Raw genomic sequence first — 13,843 nt, 5'->3', positions numbered from 1 at the left:
CCATCCTTCATCACTGCATCACATCCAAGCTGCTCTGATTACAGCTTTCTTTTATTCCACCATGGTTGCTTCTCACTGCTATTCCCTCCCTTTCTTGCCCTGCAACAACCATGGATCCACTGAATGGACTTGCCTCCCTTCCTAGGGCTGAATGCTGCCTCCCCTAGCTTATCAATTGGAGACTTCTCATTTTCTCACTCTCTGTGCACCACAGAAAGTCATCTGTGGGCGACTCCACTTGCTTCTTGAAATAGATCAAACTATTTCCTCCTCAAAAAATAAAAACCACTTGAGGTTCCTTGTCATTTAATCTTATCTCTGCTGCCCTCCCCTTAGCCAAATCCATGACTAACCAATCACTTTTGCAGAAACTTTTCCTTCTTGACTCATGCTATTCTTCTGTACTTCTGATCCTACTTACTGCCTGGGTGATATCCTCACAGTTGATCCATTTAATGTCCAAGGCTAATAATATTCCCCAGACCTCTTCAATTGGTAAACTTGAATCACTCACCCACTGTTATTCTGCCGACTCCATCTTGTGAGCAGATGCCCCAGTGACAGAGTTAACTGTAGCCTGCTACTATAGAAAAATATACAGCCATGAGACTGAAATATGACTAAGACAGGATTCTAACCTCACAAGGGTCCTTCTTAGTCATCTTGCCTCCAAACTCCTTCAGTTACTTCAACCCTTCACTATTCCCAAATTTCCACATTTCTCATAACTGTCTCCTACCTCCTACATCATTAGGAAAAAATGAGGCTCTCAAGAGAGAAAACCGCAACCATCAACACTTTCCACCTATTGATTTTCCCCCAATTGTCCCCATTCTTTTCTCCTGACGCTTGTGGAAGGCAACTTCTCTTATCTGTACTTAACCCCACCACCAGGTCCCACTAATTCCAGCTTCCTTGAGGTCCTTAATTTCTATTTCCTGTTCTGTAAATTATAAATGGTAATAACATTACCGGGGGCCACTGATTTCCTTTAAAGAAACAGAGCATTTTAGCAGCGACCTCAGATAGGAAGAATCCCTATCAGGTGAACAGGTACCTACTGTTGCTGAAGAGGACTCCTAGGCACACGGTAAATCAACAATGATGGAGAAGAAGACTTCATAGCTTCTCTGCATAGATGAAAAGGCATAATCACTACATTGATTTTCTACATTAACTTTTGTAATTATTAAAGTAGAAAGAAGAAATGCCTCAATTACTGCATTGGTAATCCTCAATTTCACAGTCGATTTGTTACCTCATTTTTACCTTTCTAATACTCTCCATCCCTAGACCTTAAGGAAATAGAACTTCAAGGAAGATACACACACACATTTTTTCTAGATCAAATAACTGTCTCTTTTTATGTTTTCATTTGAAGCCAACCTCTCCACTTAAAAAAAAATCCTAAAATGCTTTCATAGTTGATATTTTCATTGTGTTGTCAATCATTTACTGGCCTTGGACATAAGGTGCTGAAATCATTCCTCAAGCTACTGACATAATCATGATTTGCCTGACTGTATAATTGGTGATGAGGAGTGAAAACGAATTGGCTAACATAAAATGGAGGATTTTGTTTGATCAGAAATTTCAATAGAATGAATGCAGTGATGAAACTTGTTACTACCTGGGTATATTATCCATCTTGGAAAGTAATTGAATTATTTTTACGGATCACCATTCTCTATGTTTGTATCTAAGGATAAAGTGAATCACAAGGAAGGGCTATTTAGACTCAGACATTTTCATACATTTCTGACTTTGGAGACCGATTATTATATGAATAGTTTAAAATTACTATGCCTTTCCATAGTCAGGTGATTTATAAAGGTATTTATAAGTGAGTATCATCATGCTACTCATAGTAAGTTTGAATATTATCTGTCATAGAAACTAGGGGTACCAAATTAGAATATACATTCTCTATTGGGAGTGGATAAAAACAAAAATCTCAATTTCCTCCTCTGTGCTTTCTTTATCAAGAAATCCAAAAAGAGTAGTATAGTTTATTGCTACAAGAATAAATATATGCTGGCAATGAAATTGCATCTCTGATGTATAGCAACTAATGCTAGCATAAGCCTTTTAGATTGCAAACCTTTTGAGGGTAAGAGCTATATTTTATGTATCTTTGTATATACTCCTGTAGGCACTAAATAAGTGCTTTTCAAATTAATCTATGAATGGTTTACTATAATTTAATTAGCTTATATCATGGCTATTGATATTACAAACAGTATCAAAGTCTTTGAAGGGTCTCTGATGACATGATACACTTACAGGCATTAGATAACTTGATTTATAGAGTAACCCATGAGATAGGTTGCTGTTCCCATTTGCCATTGAAGATACTAAAGCCTAAGAAGAGCTGAATGATTTTTGCAACATAAATTTAGCTAGGCACAAAACTGGGATAACATTCTCTGCCTTAACATTCTCAGTTTGGTTCTTTTCTGTCCCAACACTTTGATTTATTCATTGCATGTAATACAATATATGCAAGATCAGAATAATCTATCTGAATCTTGGAGGTCGTTTGTGACAATGTGGAATAACAGCCACATACTATCATGTTTTGGTGCTTAAATTTAAATACTTTAGACTTCTACCTAGCTGGGTTTGAATTGTGAATTGTGAGAAGTGTAATCTTGGATACATATTTTACCTTTCTGATCTTTGGTTTCTTCTTCAGTAGCAAATCAATAATAATTTCTATTTTATCAAGTTGTGAAGTTTAACCAAGACACTATGGTACGTGTTTAGCATTTTGCTAGGCATGTAGTAAGAGATCAATAAATAGTCTTTGAAGAGTAATGAGTTAATATTAATAAAAGTAAGAAATCGTATTTAAGAATATCAAGGATAAAAAGTCTCCAGGTGGGCGGGCCGCGGTGGCTCAGCGGGCAAAGTGCTTGCCTGCTATGCCGGAGGACCTCGGTTCGATTCCCGGCCCCAGCCCATGTAACAAAAACGGAGAAACAGAATACAATAAAACAAGAAAATGTTTAAAGATGTTTCCCTTTCTTCCTTCCTTCCTTCCTTCTATCCTTCCTTCCTTCTCTCTGTCTTTCCTTTAAAAAAAAAAAAAAAAAAAAAAAAAAAGTCTCCAGGAAAGTTCTCTGTTCTTTGCATCTTTCAGTTGTCCTCTCTCTAATCCAGTTCCCTCTAGCTATTTACACACACTACTTCTTGTACTTTCCACTTTGTGCAAAAAACTTTCTCTTGGAGTTTCTTAGTCTCTATTTCATTCTTCCACTAAGTTCTTGTGAGATCATCTGGAACTATTTCAATTTAAAGCATAGTCCTACGTTGAAAGTCTTTGTGTTTCTTTTCTGTGTTTATAAGATCTTTATAAGAACCTCTTTTTGTCTTGCCTCAAAATGTTCCCAGGAGATAATATCATTTTCAGGAATCATGGATTCAAGAAGAGGCTATTGGTCAAAGTAATATCACCTTGGAGTCTGTCATTAGCCTAATAGAAACACCTGTATACATGTATAGGTTAACTTAATTGGAGAATCTATATCATAATATAAAGACTCACAGGTTGCTTAATTTAAAAAATACTATTCTAGTAACTGAAAGTTATATTCCTATTGTAGTTCTCTGTTGACAATTGTTGGGGGGAAACAGCAATTATAAGCTAAATTCCAAAAATTAAAGAAACAAGTTAGGATGCCACACTCTATGAGAAACAGAGGCACAGAATAAAAGGAGCACATGAGAAGAGAGAACATGCACAAATGTTGACACATTTATTCTGTATGGCTCTAGAAAGAAACTCAACAATGGTTGAAGGTCAGCATGAGATAGTAATGGCTAAAAATAAGAAAGATGATGGGAGTGTTCCCTTAACGGGGTGGGCTGTACCAAACGAAGAACAGTGAGCTTGCCAACACTACAAGTGTCCAACCAGGCTGAATAGCTGCCCATTAGGTTAGCTGGAAAAAGTGCCCCTGTGCAAGCTGGGATAAGTGACCTCTAAGTTTCTTTTCAATTCTCAGAGGCTATGATTAAAATGGAAATGTGAATACATATGAAACTGCTAGCAGGGAGTGGAGACTGACAATAAAAGGTTAGAAAATGATTTAAAGTACAAAAACCAATTTTGAGGAACAAAAAGAAGGGAGAGGAAAAGAACTAAATAAAAAAATTCTCTCGTGCATTGTCTATGTGTGCCCCAGTGAGTGTCTGCAAACCAGCAAAGCATGAGAAAAATCAAAGAGGATAAAGAGATTTAGGAAAAACTAAATTATTTCTCTGAATTCCTCTTGGGTACAGAGTATGATGAGAAAACAGCCTGCCCTGGGGTTATTCTTCCCCGACAGTGAAGGTTAGCCTCTGTCAAAGTGTGACATGTTAAATGAAAGGGTAAAGGGACAAGAGGAGAACTGAAAATGCCAGACATCATAAAGAAAGTATGTGAGTTCCAAAAGAATGAGAGAATAGCACATTGGGCCCCTGACAAAAAATATGTTTTATCTTTCGAAATAGGCTCTCTAAAAACTGAGTCCTGCAGGGTCACCCAGTTTGCTATTGGGCTTTAGTTACAGGACTAGCACTGATCCTTTGGGACCAGTGGTCAGGAACACTTCCTAAGGGAAGGGGTGGGGTGTGCTCCTGGAAGCTGCTGGGACACAAACCCTTGCTTTTCCCCGTGTACAAAGAAGAAATTGAGAAATCACTTTCTGTGATTTGATTGAATAGGTGCCTTCTCATATAAGCTTCCCCTTACTTCAGTGGTTGCAGACTTTCAGGGAGGTGCCAGAAAAAGGCAAAAGACCTTAAAAATTGCAATTTTAATGTCTTTATCCTACTAGGTCAATGTGCAAAGATCTGCTCTGGATGTTCGAAAGACTGCTACTGAGAATAGCTGAATTTTTGTTCCCTCACTTCCTCTTGAGACCTGGTACACTTTAAAGGTTGAGCAGGTGTTTTCAACTCATTAATTTAATAAAACACTACACACATCTAAAAGTCAGATGCAAAGGTCCCTATTTAAGCCTAGGAAACTCAAGCTCGGTAAGGTGCAGTTACTAGCTCAAGGTCATGGGGGTAGAAATGGACAGAGCCAAGGTGTAAAAACTGGTTTCTTTGACTCCAAAATTTGTGCTTTGCCCTCTAAACCACAAACATAGTTTGGAAACTACCCAGAAGCAGTCTACTACCACTGGGATATTCTTCTTCCTTATAGCAGACTCAGACAAAAGATAAATGAAAACAAAAAGCAAAAATATCTCAGAGACTATAATATGGTAATTTGCTTGAAGTTTCCTGGAGTATACATGTATGTTTCATCAAATCAGTCCAGACACATTTAGGGGTTCAAAGAAAACAACAAAAAAGCAATAAGAAAGGACTATAAAAAGACAAACCTCTCTCTGGTTTCTCTAGAAGAAATGGCTGTAGGCGTCCTACCTTGCTGTCCAGAATAACATACTTCATGTGCTTTACTTCATTTATTGCTGTTGGTTGGAATGTCTTATCTGCAATTATGGTATAGAGACCTGCAGATTCATCTAAGCTCTTCTCTTAACTAGCTTTAGGTTTTTGTTAATCATAATAGTTTTGAGACTTCATTTTCCTTATTTGATGATGATAGGAAAGGGCTACATTATATCTCAGATAACTTCCAGTGCTAAAAGTAATTGATTCTCAATGTTGGTTGTAGCCAGGTCATGAAAGATTGTGAAGGCCAAGTTAAGGTATCTGGACTTTATCCTGCATACCATGTGGGAAGCAATAAAGGGTTTTCAGCCAGAGGCTGATATAATAGTAGTAGTATTTTTGGAAGATTGACCTCATAATAGGAGGCAGGACGAATTATTCCAAGAAAAGCTTAGTTTTATGAAGTTTAGATAAGAGGTTAATGCAGTAAACTCAGGCCTGAATAGATGGAAGGATGAACTAGAGCTCTGTCCTCGAATCCTTGAGTAAAACTATATTATTAGCTAGGCAAGGTCAAGAACTTGTTGACAATCTTTCAAATATTAGGAGACAATATATTTCTATTTAGTCCCGGCACGTACAGATCAAACTCTTCAATTTTGTCAGTTCATCTTCAAATGAACATAACTTAATGGGTAAAAGTACTTTAAAGTCAAGTAGAAATACTTATTGGTTGTATGAAATAACCTACCCATTTCTCCATTTCTTTGTGTGCAAAATGAAGTTAATAGTACTTAACACCCAGGGTTTTTAAAAAAATTTTTTTTGCATGGGCAGGTACTGGAAATGAACCTGGGTCTCCAGTGTGGCAGGTGAGAATTCTGTCACTGAGCCATTGTCACACCGCCCACCCAGTGTTTCTTTAAAAGATCGAAATCAAATGCTTTAGCTCAGGGTTTGGAGCTTAATAAATGTTCAGTTAAAGGTGATTCATTATTATTATTAATCAATTATCTCATTATAGTTTGTCTTTCTTAGTTTGTGGTTCAGAATTAACACTGATAATCATAATGGCTAATGTTTAAATGGTGTACCAGACCCCATGTGAGCACCGGGCTTCTCTTTTAAACCTTCTAACAACTCTACAAACCATGTACTATTGTTGTTAATTCCATACTGCAATTGAGGAAACTAAAGTGCCAAAAGATTAAGTAACTTTCCCAAGGTCACACAACTGAAGGATGGTCACAAAACCAGACTTTAACAAGAGTGTCTGATTTTAAGGTTTATGTTTTTAACCACTCTACTAGGCTTCCTCTCAATGCACGGTCTGTAAAAGAGAGTGGTACTGTTGCTGATATTTATTCAGGTTACCAGTTAAGCTAGAATTCATGGATTCATAGCACTGAATCACACTATGGACTTTTGTCATTGCCTTAAGTGATTTTTTTCATACAAATTATTATATCCTTTACCCATTTGGTTAATATTTCAAAGCATGGTACATAAATTGGAGCTGAAGGGATACAGATTGTGCAACAGGACTGATTGTAAAAATTCAGAAATGGATAGCACAATACTACCTAACTGTAATACAATAATATTAGTACACTGAATGTAGCTGAATATGAGAATGATAGAAAAAGGAAGGCTGGGAACACAGATGAAATCAGAAGAAAAGATAGATGACAAAGACTGAGATGGTATAATCTAGGAATGCCTGGAGTGTATAATGATAGTGACTAAATGTACAAATTAAAAAATCTTTTTGCATGAGGAAGAACAAAGGAATGTTAATAGTGCAGGGAGCTGAAAATAGATGGTAATTCATATTTTAAAACTTTAGCTTATGTGTGAGACTAAAGCAAACAATGTTTATTTGGTACAAAATTTATATTTTGACTACTGCATTTTCTAATATAACTTATGTGGATAGTTTAATTGAACAACATAAGTACATGGAACCTTGAGTAGGGCATGAGATTTTGTAGGTTTGTCCTACAAAATGCCCTGATAAATCCCAGAGTGATTTGAATAGTGAATAAAAAGGTATTTGCAAAGTCCCCTTGGGGGGATGGTGAGAAAGGGGGAAAATTCAACTTCCCTATGTGGAGAATTCTTGATATTCTCACAAGCAGTGGGGACAACCAAAGCAATAGGCTGAGCCCTCAATCTTGAGGTTTGATCATATGAAACTTATCTCTGCAAAGGATTAGTTAAGCCTACTTAAAATTAGGCCTGCGTCACCCCCAGAGAACCTCTTTTGTTCTTCAGATGTGGCCTTTCTCTCCAAGCCAACACGACAAGCAAACTCACTACCCTCTCCCATCTCTAGGTGGGACATGACTCCCAGGGCTATAAACTTTCTTGGCAATGTGGGACAGAAATCCGAGAATGAGCTGGGACTCAGCATCAAAGGATTGAGAAAAACTTCTCGACCAAAATGGGGAAGAGAGAAATGAGACAAAATAAAGTGTCAATGGCTGAGAGATTTCAGAGTTGAGAAGTTATTCTGGAGGTTATTCTTATGCATTATATAGATATCACCTTTTCAGTTAAAAGACTGGAAGAAAATGCCTGAAAATGTAGAGCTGCGTTCCAGTGCTATGTTTCTTAGAAATGATTGCATAATGATATAGCTTTCACAACCTGACTGTGTGATTACAAAAACCTCATGTCTGATGCTCCTTTTATCTATGGTGTGGACAGATAAGTAAAACAAATAATGGATTAAAAACAAATAAATAATAAGGGGAAGAAATGTTAAAATAAATTTAGTGAATTGAAATGCTAGTAATCAATGAAAAGGAGTGGTAAGGAGTATAAAAAAATAGGGAAAACAAAGACTAAAATGTATTGGGTGGATGGAAATAGTAGCAGTCAGTGAGAGGGAGGGGTAAAGGGTATGGTAGGTGTGAGATTTTTTCTTTTTTCTTTATATTTCTTTTTCTGAATTGATGCAAATGTTCTAAGAAATGACCATGGTGAAGAATATACAGCTATGTGATGTTATTGTGAGTTACTTATTATATACCAAGAATGGAATGATCATATGGTAAGAATGTTGGTGTTTGTATGTTATGTTTAAAAAAAAATTAAAGAGCATGGTACATAATATTGAATTTATTCTCTTAAATATCATCTAGCTGGCTTTGGCTCATTATTTGAACCTGCTGAAGTCACTTAGCTTTCTGATTCTAAATTCTAAATCTTCAAATTATCCTGTCAGTTATTTTTATCCACAAATATATTAAGTTGGAGTTTCTGGGTTTCATCTAAGTCATTAATCAATTTATTACAAAACATAGGAACCAAGTAAAGAACAAAATCGCAACTAGAAACCTAGTCCTAGACAATCACAGATGCAAAATCACTGGTCACCAGATAAAACTGTTAGACTGCCTATGAATTTATTTAAATAAATTATCTTACATTTCACAGTACTTAATTTTCACTGCAATTATACTTTCTCCTGTTGAACTTCACTGAATGCCCATTCAAAATATACTAAAGGTGTGTTATACTCCATTCTACCAGTTGTATAAACTTTACTTAATTCATTTAATTTAAATGAAACTCTGCTTCCTTACCTTAAAAATTTGTGTTAGGGTCAAATTAAAGAACATCTAAACTATTTCTTTGACATTTCAAACCGACAGTCTTATTTTAAAGAGGAAAACACAATAACATTTGTATAGGATGCTAACATGAAACGTTCTTTTGTGTATTTTTTTTCTCATTTAATCCTCCCACCAACTCATTAGTTTGGTGAAGTAAATCATGTTATCCTTATTTTACAGAAAAATACTTAAGCGCAAGAGGTGAATTTCCCAAATCCACATTGCTAGAAGGTGAACAACTAGAACTTGAGATCATCTATTTACCTGAAGTACACATTATTATTATTTAAACCAATTAAGTCCTGAATGAAATTACAAGTTTTACAGGCTCCATACCTCTGGAAGCCTATAAAAGGAGAGATAAAATAGTGAATTATTTCTAAAACAAAACAAATGACTTTTCCTAGAAGGGAAAAGAGTCATGGGATTCATGTTCTCTTATAGAAAGGCCTGTGGGGAAGTTTCCATTCGGCAGCAGGTGTTTCGTGGGAACAAGCAGGCTGATGTCGGAGATGACCATGTGGAGCTGAAATTGGGAGATAGCTTCATTCTGAAGTTGTAAAGCGAGACCAGCAAAGACGTTTTCATAAATTAACTCTTATAATTGCAATGATTTAAACATTAAACTGCTTAACAAGTGCTCTTTTTTCAAAAACTTCTAAAACCTTTAACCAAAGTCCCAATTATAGTTATTCTTAGGGAGAAGCAACTTTCTATGTAATGGACGTTTCAAGAATAGTATGCACAGAGATAGCATTCAGATCCCGGCAAGGAGAGGAGGCAAAAGGGCCAGGTCATCTAACTCCACACCACCTCACTGGCTTTTCCCCCAACTCCAGAAATGCCCTCCACTCTCTCATAAAAATTGAAGTCCAATGGTCCTTCACTTCTCCAGGGAGAAGGAGGACCATCCATATCCCTGCTTGCAACAATATCGATGCTTTTGTACTCACAATCAGTAAACCATCAGATTCAATTCCTCTTTATTTCTGGGAAGAATCACCATGGGAGACACTCTCCTTGTTACACTTCATGCCGGTAACCAAGCCGTCGAACACGTGTTTGGTGATGAAGGAAAATGTGGGTACTATTTTACCTTCCTATTTGATATGGATGGTCATGCTTGATGTGAAAAATGTTTATAGATATCTTCTCAAGATCTCATTCTCCATTTTATTTAACCTCATAGCACATATTTATATCAACGGAAAGAAAAGCCTTTACACTGCTTTTATGGGTAAGTGTATAAGGCTCACTCATTCATCAACTTATTTGAAAACCCAGTTATACTGAACCAGTTGTTATATTTAATGCCAATGGATGTGGGAAGCTGTTGGCTTTGACAATGACACAAATGTTAATTTAAACTGCTTGGAATCTACCCTGGAAACTAAAGTACAATGCAATCACAATCAACGACTCATCTCTTATTTTTACTTTATTAAATAAAAGGGGCAACCAAGTGATAATTATACTATGATATAAGATAGATCTGAAAAAAATCATTGAGAAAGACAATTATAATCATATGAAATTAATTGAAATGAATTCTTATGCTCAGATTGGTTTATTGTTCACAAATAGGAAAAAGAGTCACAAAAAAAAAAGGAAATGACTCTTTCTTAGTGACCTAAAATTCTCCCTAATTCTAAATTTCTTCTAACTATTCTGAGATGGTATGTTAGAGTCAATGAGGGTGATAATTTCATTTATGTCTGCACTGAATATTTTGATCATTCTTTCAAAGATCACTGAGTAAATAAGAAAAATATTGAAACTACCTGTTTTCATTCCAGTCAAAAAATCTGCGTCCAAAAAAGATGGTATAAGCTTCACTATATTAGCATTCTGAATGTAATGAAGTGCGATGTATTCTTAGTTTAAATCATTGTGCTTATAAGAAACTCTATTCATATTGACCGGCTCGATAGAAGTGGTTTGATCTTGGGACTTGAAGGTATTGTGTGACTTTGACCTGTTCAAAATATAGCAGATTATAAGGCAGCTGTCACACAAATCTTTGGTTTCCCTGGCCCTTATGCTTCCATTACATTTTTGAATTTGCTTTTCAAGTTCCATGAAAATTGCTATTAGAGATGGAGGATTGTGGGAAGGTGAAAGATTAAGTAGCTCCACCAGAAGAGCAGAAACTGTCTGAATTAACTACTTCAAAACTCCAGAGGTCCATTAGAATACTGAAAGGCATCCAGGGAAGAGTAGGAGACAGAAGCTTTAAATTATGGTAAATACCAGTAAATTGCTCTCTGTGCAGTGGATACTGGTGCCCATCCCCCATCCTTACAGCCAGGTGGCACTGGGGTCCGGCACTTGGGGTAGCTTCCTGGTGCCAGAGAGGGACATAAAAATCCACTTCCTCAAGATTGGGGGAGGGATGAGGGCCTATCACTGATTACTGCTTTTGATTAGCTACTTTTGGTTGCCAGGATCCTGGCTCTGAAAGCACAGGAGACTTAAAGAGGTTATGTTCCCTCAGAGCTCTGGGGAACAGTTGAAAGGCTGCATTTGCAGAGTAGGGCATAAACCAAGAAGGCACGGTTTGGGGAGTCTTGGAAGAAGCTCCTGGCACCCTTCCTTGTCTTTCCCCAGGGCAGTTTGGAACCACCTGGAGCTCACTTTGTAGGTCACTCGCCTTGTTATGGCTGGGAAAGATTGACTTGGAAACTCCTCTCTGGAGAATTCTTACTTCCAGAATTGCCCCCTCTGAGGCTCCCAGCCCTGAAAAATCAGCTTGAGATAACAAAAGCACTGTAAGAAACAACTGAGGTGAATGGCAAGAGGCAAAGTTTTAACTGCTTTAAGTCTGGCAGTGGAACACCACTTTCAGTGAAAAAGTCTGTTTTCTATGAAGTAGAGGGGGCATTCAAATGCCTATAAACTAGGCAACTCTGAAGGCCACTGGCAAGCACATGCCCTAGATAAGACAGGCCCAGAAAAGATAGAAAGAATCACACACTGTATTTACGTAGGGAATGACCTTCTTGATAGTAGGGTTGAATCCTGACAAAAAGCACCAGCCAACACACAACCAATTTGCAAAGACAATGAAATTTGCTTTTGCTTAGGTTTGCTTGGTTTTCTGGGCTTCTTGACACTTAATAAAATCTCTGTTATATTACCAGCTGGTTACAAATTCAAGAAACCAATATTTCAGGGAATAAATACCAGAAATAAGAAATGATTATCAAAAGTGTAAATAGCCTAAGATACCTGTGAAATATACCAATATACACACTATGGGAGTCTGAGAAATCTAACAATTTAAAACATTAAAATGTACAGTGTACAACCAAAGATCATAAGATGAAAAAGAAATAAGAAATCATGGTCCATCTAAAGGAAGAGGATAAAAATTCAGAAAACATCACTGAAGCAGACCAGACCGTGGACAAACTGGACAGAGATTTAAAAAGGAAAGATCTTCAATATGTGCAAGAATTAAAAGGAAAATACAGAGAAAGAACTGAAGGATTTCAGAAAAACAATGAATAGACAATATGAGAATCTCAATTAAGAGTAATAATTTTTTTAATGAAACCAAAAAGAACTATTGGAATTAAAGACCATGTAATTGAAATGAAAAACTGCCAGAAGGATTTCAACAACAGATGAGAGCTGGCAGCAGAGAGATACAGTGAACATGAAGACAAAAAAAATTGAATTGAGGATCAGAAAGAAGAAATGATTATCAAAAGTGTAAATAGCCTAAGACACCTGTGAAGCATACCAATATACACACTATGGGAGTCCAAGAAGGAGAAAAAAGAGAGAAAGGAGCAGAAGGAATCTACAAAGAAATAATGACAGAAAAGCTTCCCAAATTTAGCTGGTGATGTGACTATGCACATCCAAGAAGCCCAGAGAGCACCAAACAGAATAAATTTGAAGGAAAATATGCCCGTCACATACTGATCAAACTGTCAAATACAAAGGACAAAGAAAGGGTTCTGAAAGCTGTAAGAGAAAAACAGTGTGCTAAGTACAAGGGTGTCCCAATTAGATGGAGTGTTGATTTATCATCAGAAACCAAGAAGGCAGTGGGTGGAAATACTTAAAGTGCTGAAATAAAACAATTGCCAACCAAGAATCGTATATCTGATGAACCTTTCATTCGAGGGAAAGATTAAAACATTCCCAGATAAATAAAAGGGAGTTCTTCAGACTGAGGGCAAAGGACACTAGACAGTGGTTCAAAGAAACATAAAGAAATAAAGAATATCAGGAAAGGTAATAATTTCAATAAATATAAATGTCAGTACCATTGTATTGTATTTTTTGTATGTTATTCCACTTCTTACCTCCTACATGCAAATGCATATAAATTAATGATGAATTTATGGTTTTGGATACACAGTGTACAAAAATATAATATATAACAACTATAAAAATGGTGGCAGGACAGAGGAGTTTACAAACTGTGTATGTGTATGCTATTTAAGTTAAGTTGGTATTAAATCAAGCCACTGTTATATATTTAGGATAGCAAATTTTAATCCCATAGTAGCCACAAGGAAAATACATGAAAAATACATCCAGATAGAAATAAGAATGGACTTAATATGGAACAATACAAAAAATAAAGATATGAGAGTAGGCATTAATGGAATAAGTGAGGGGCAAAAAGTAATGATTTACAAAGACTAAATATTAAAATGGAAGAAGAAAATCCTGCCTTTCAGTAATTATTTTAAATGTAAATGTATTGAATGTCTCAGACAAAAGGCAGAGATGGGCAGAATAGAAAAAAGAAAAAAATTCAGTGGCTAGGAGATTTCCTATAGAGCTGAGAGGGCATTCTGGAGGTTATTTTTATG

At 36.4% G+C, this 13,843-nt stretch overlaps 1 protein-coding gene across 4 annotated transcripts in view; it reads right to left on the bottom strand.

The window, feature by feature from the left end:
- The window catches only part of CHRM2 (cholinergic receptor muscarinic 2), a 157,778-nt gene that overhangs the window by 56,576 nt on the left and 87,359 nt on the right, over nucleotides 1-13,843 (bottom strand). For 2 of the 4 annotated variants that reach the window (XM_077143087.1, XM_077143168.1), the window contains exon 3: nucleotides 1,062-1,130. The exons of the other annotated variants lie outside the window; for them this stretch is intronic. In XM_077143087.1, coding sequence (XP_076999202.1) covers nucleotides 1,062-1,123 — 62 coding nt within the window. In that variant the 5' untranslated portion in view covers nucleotides 1,124-1,130. The remainder of the gene's footprint in view (nucleotides 1-1,061; nucleotides 1,131-13,843) is intronic. 4 annotated transcript variants of the gene reach the window in all.

Source organism: Tamandua tetradactyla, chromosome 1, assembly GCF_023851605.1.
Source record: "Tamandua tetradactyla isolate mTamTet1 chromosome 1, mTamTet1.pri, whole genome shotgun sequence".
Taxonomy (NCBI): domain Eukaryota; kingdom Metazoa; phylum Chordata; class Mammalia; order Pilosa; family Myrmecophagidae; genus Tamandua; species Tamandua tetradactyla.
This window is presented reverse-complemented; position numbering and strand designations above follow the sequence as displayed.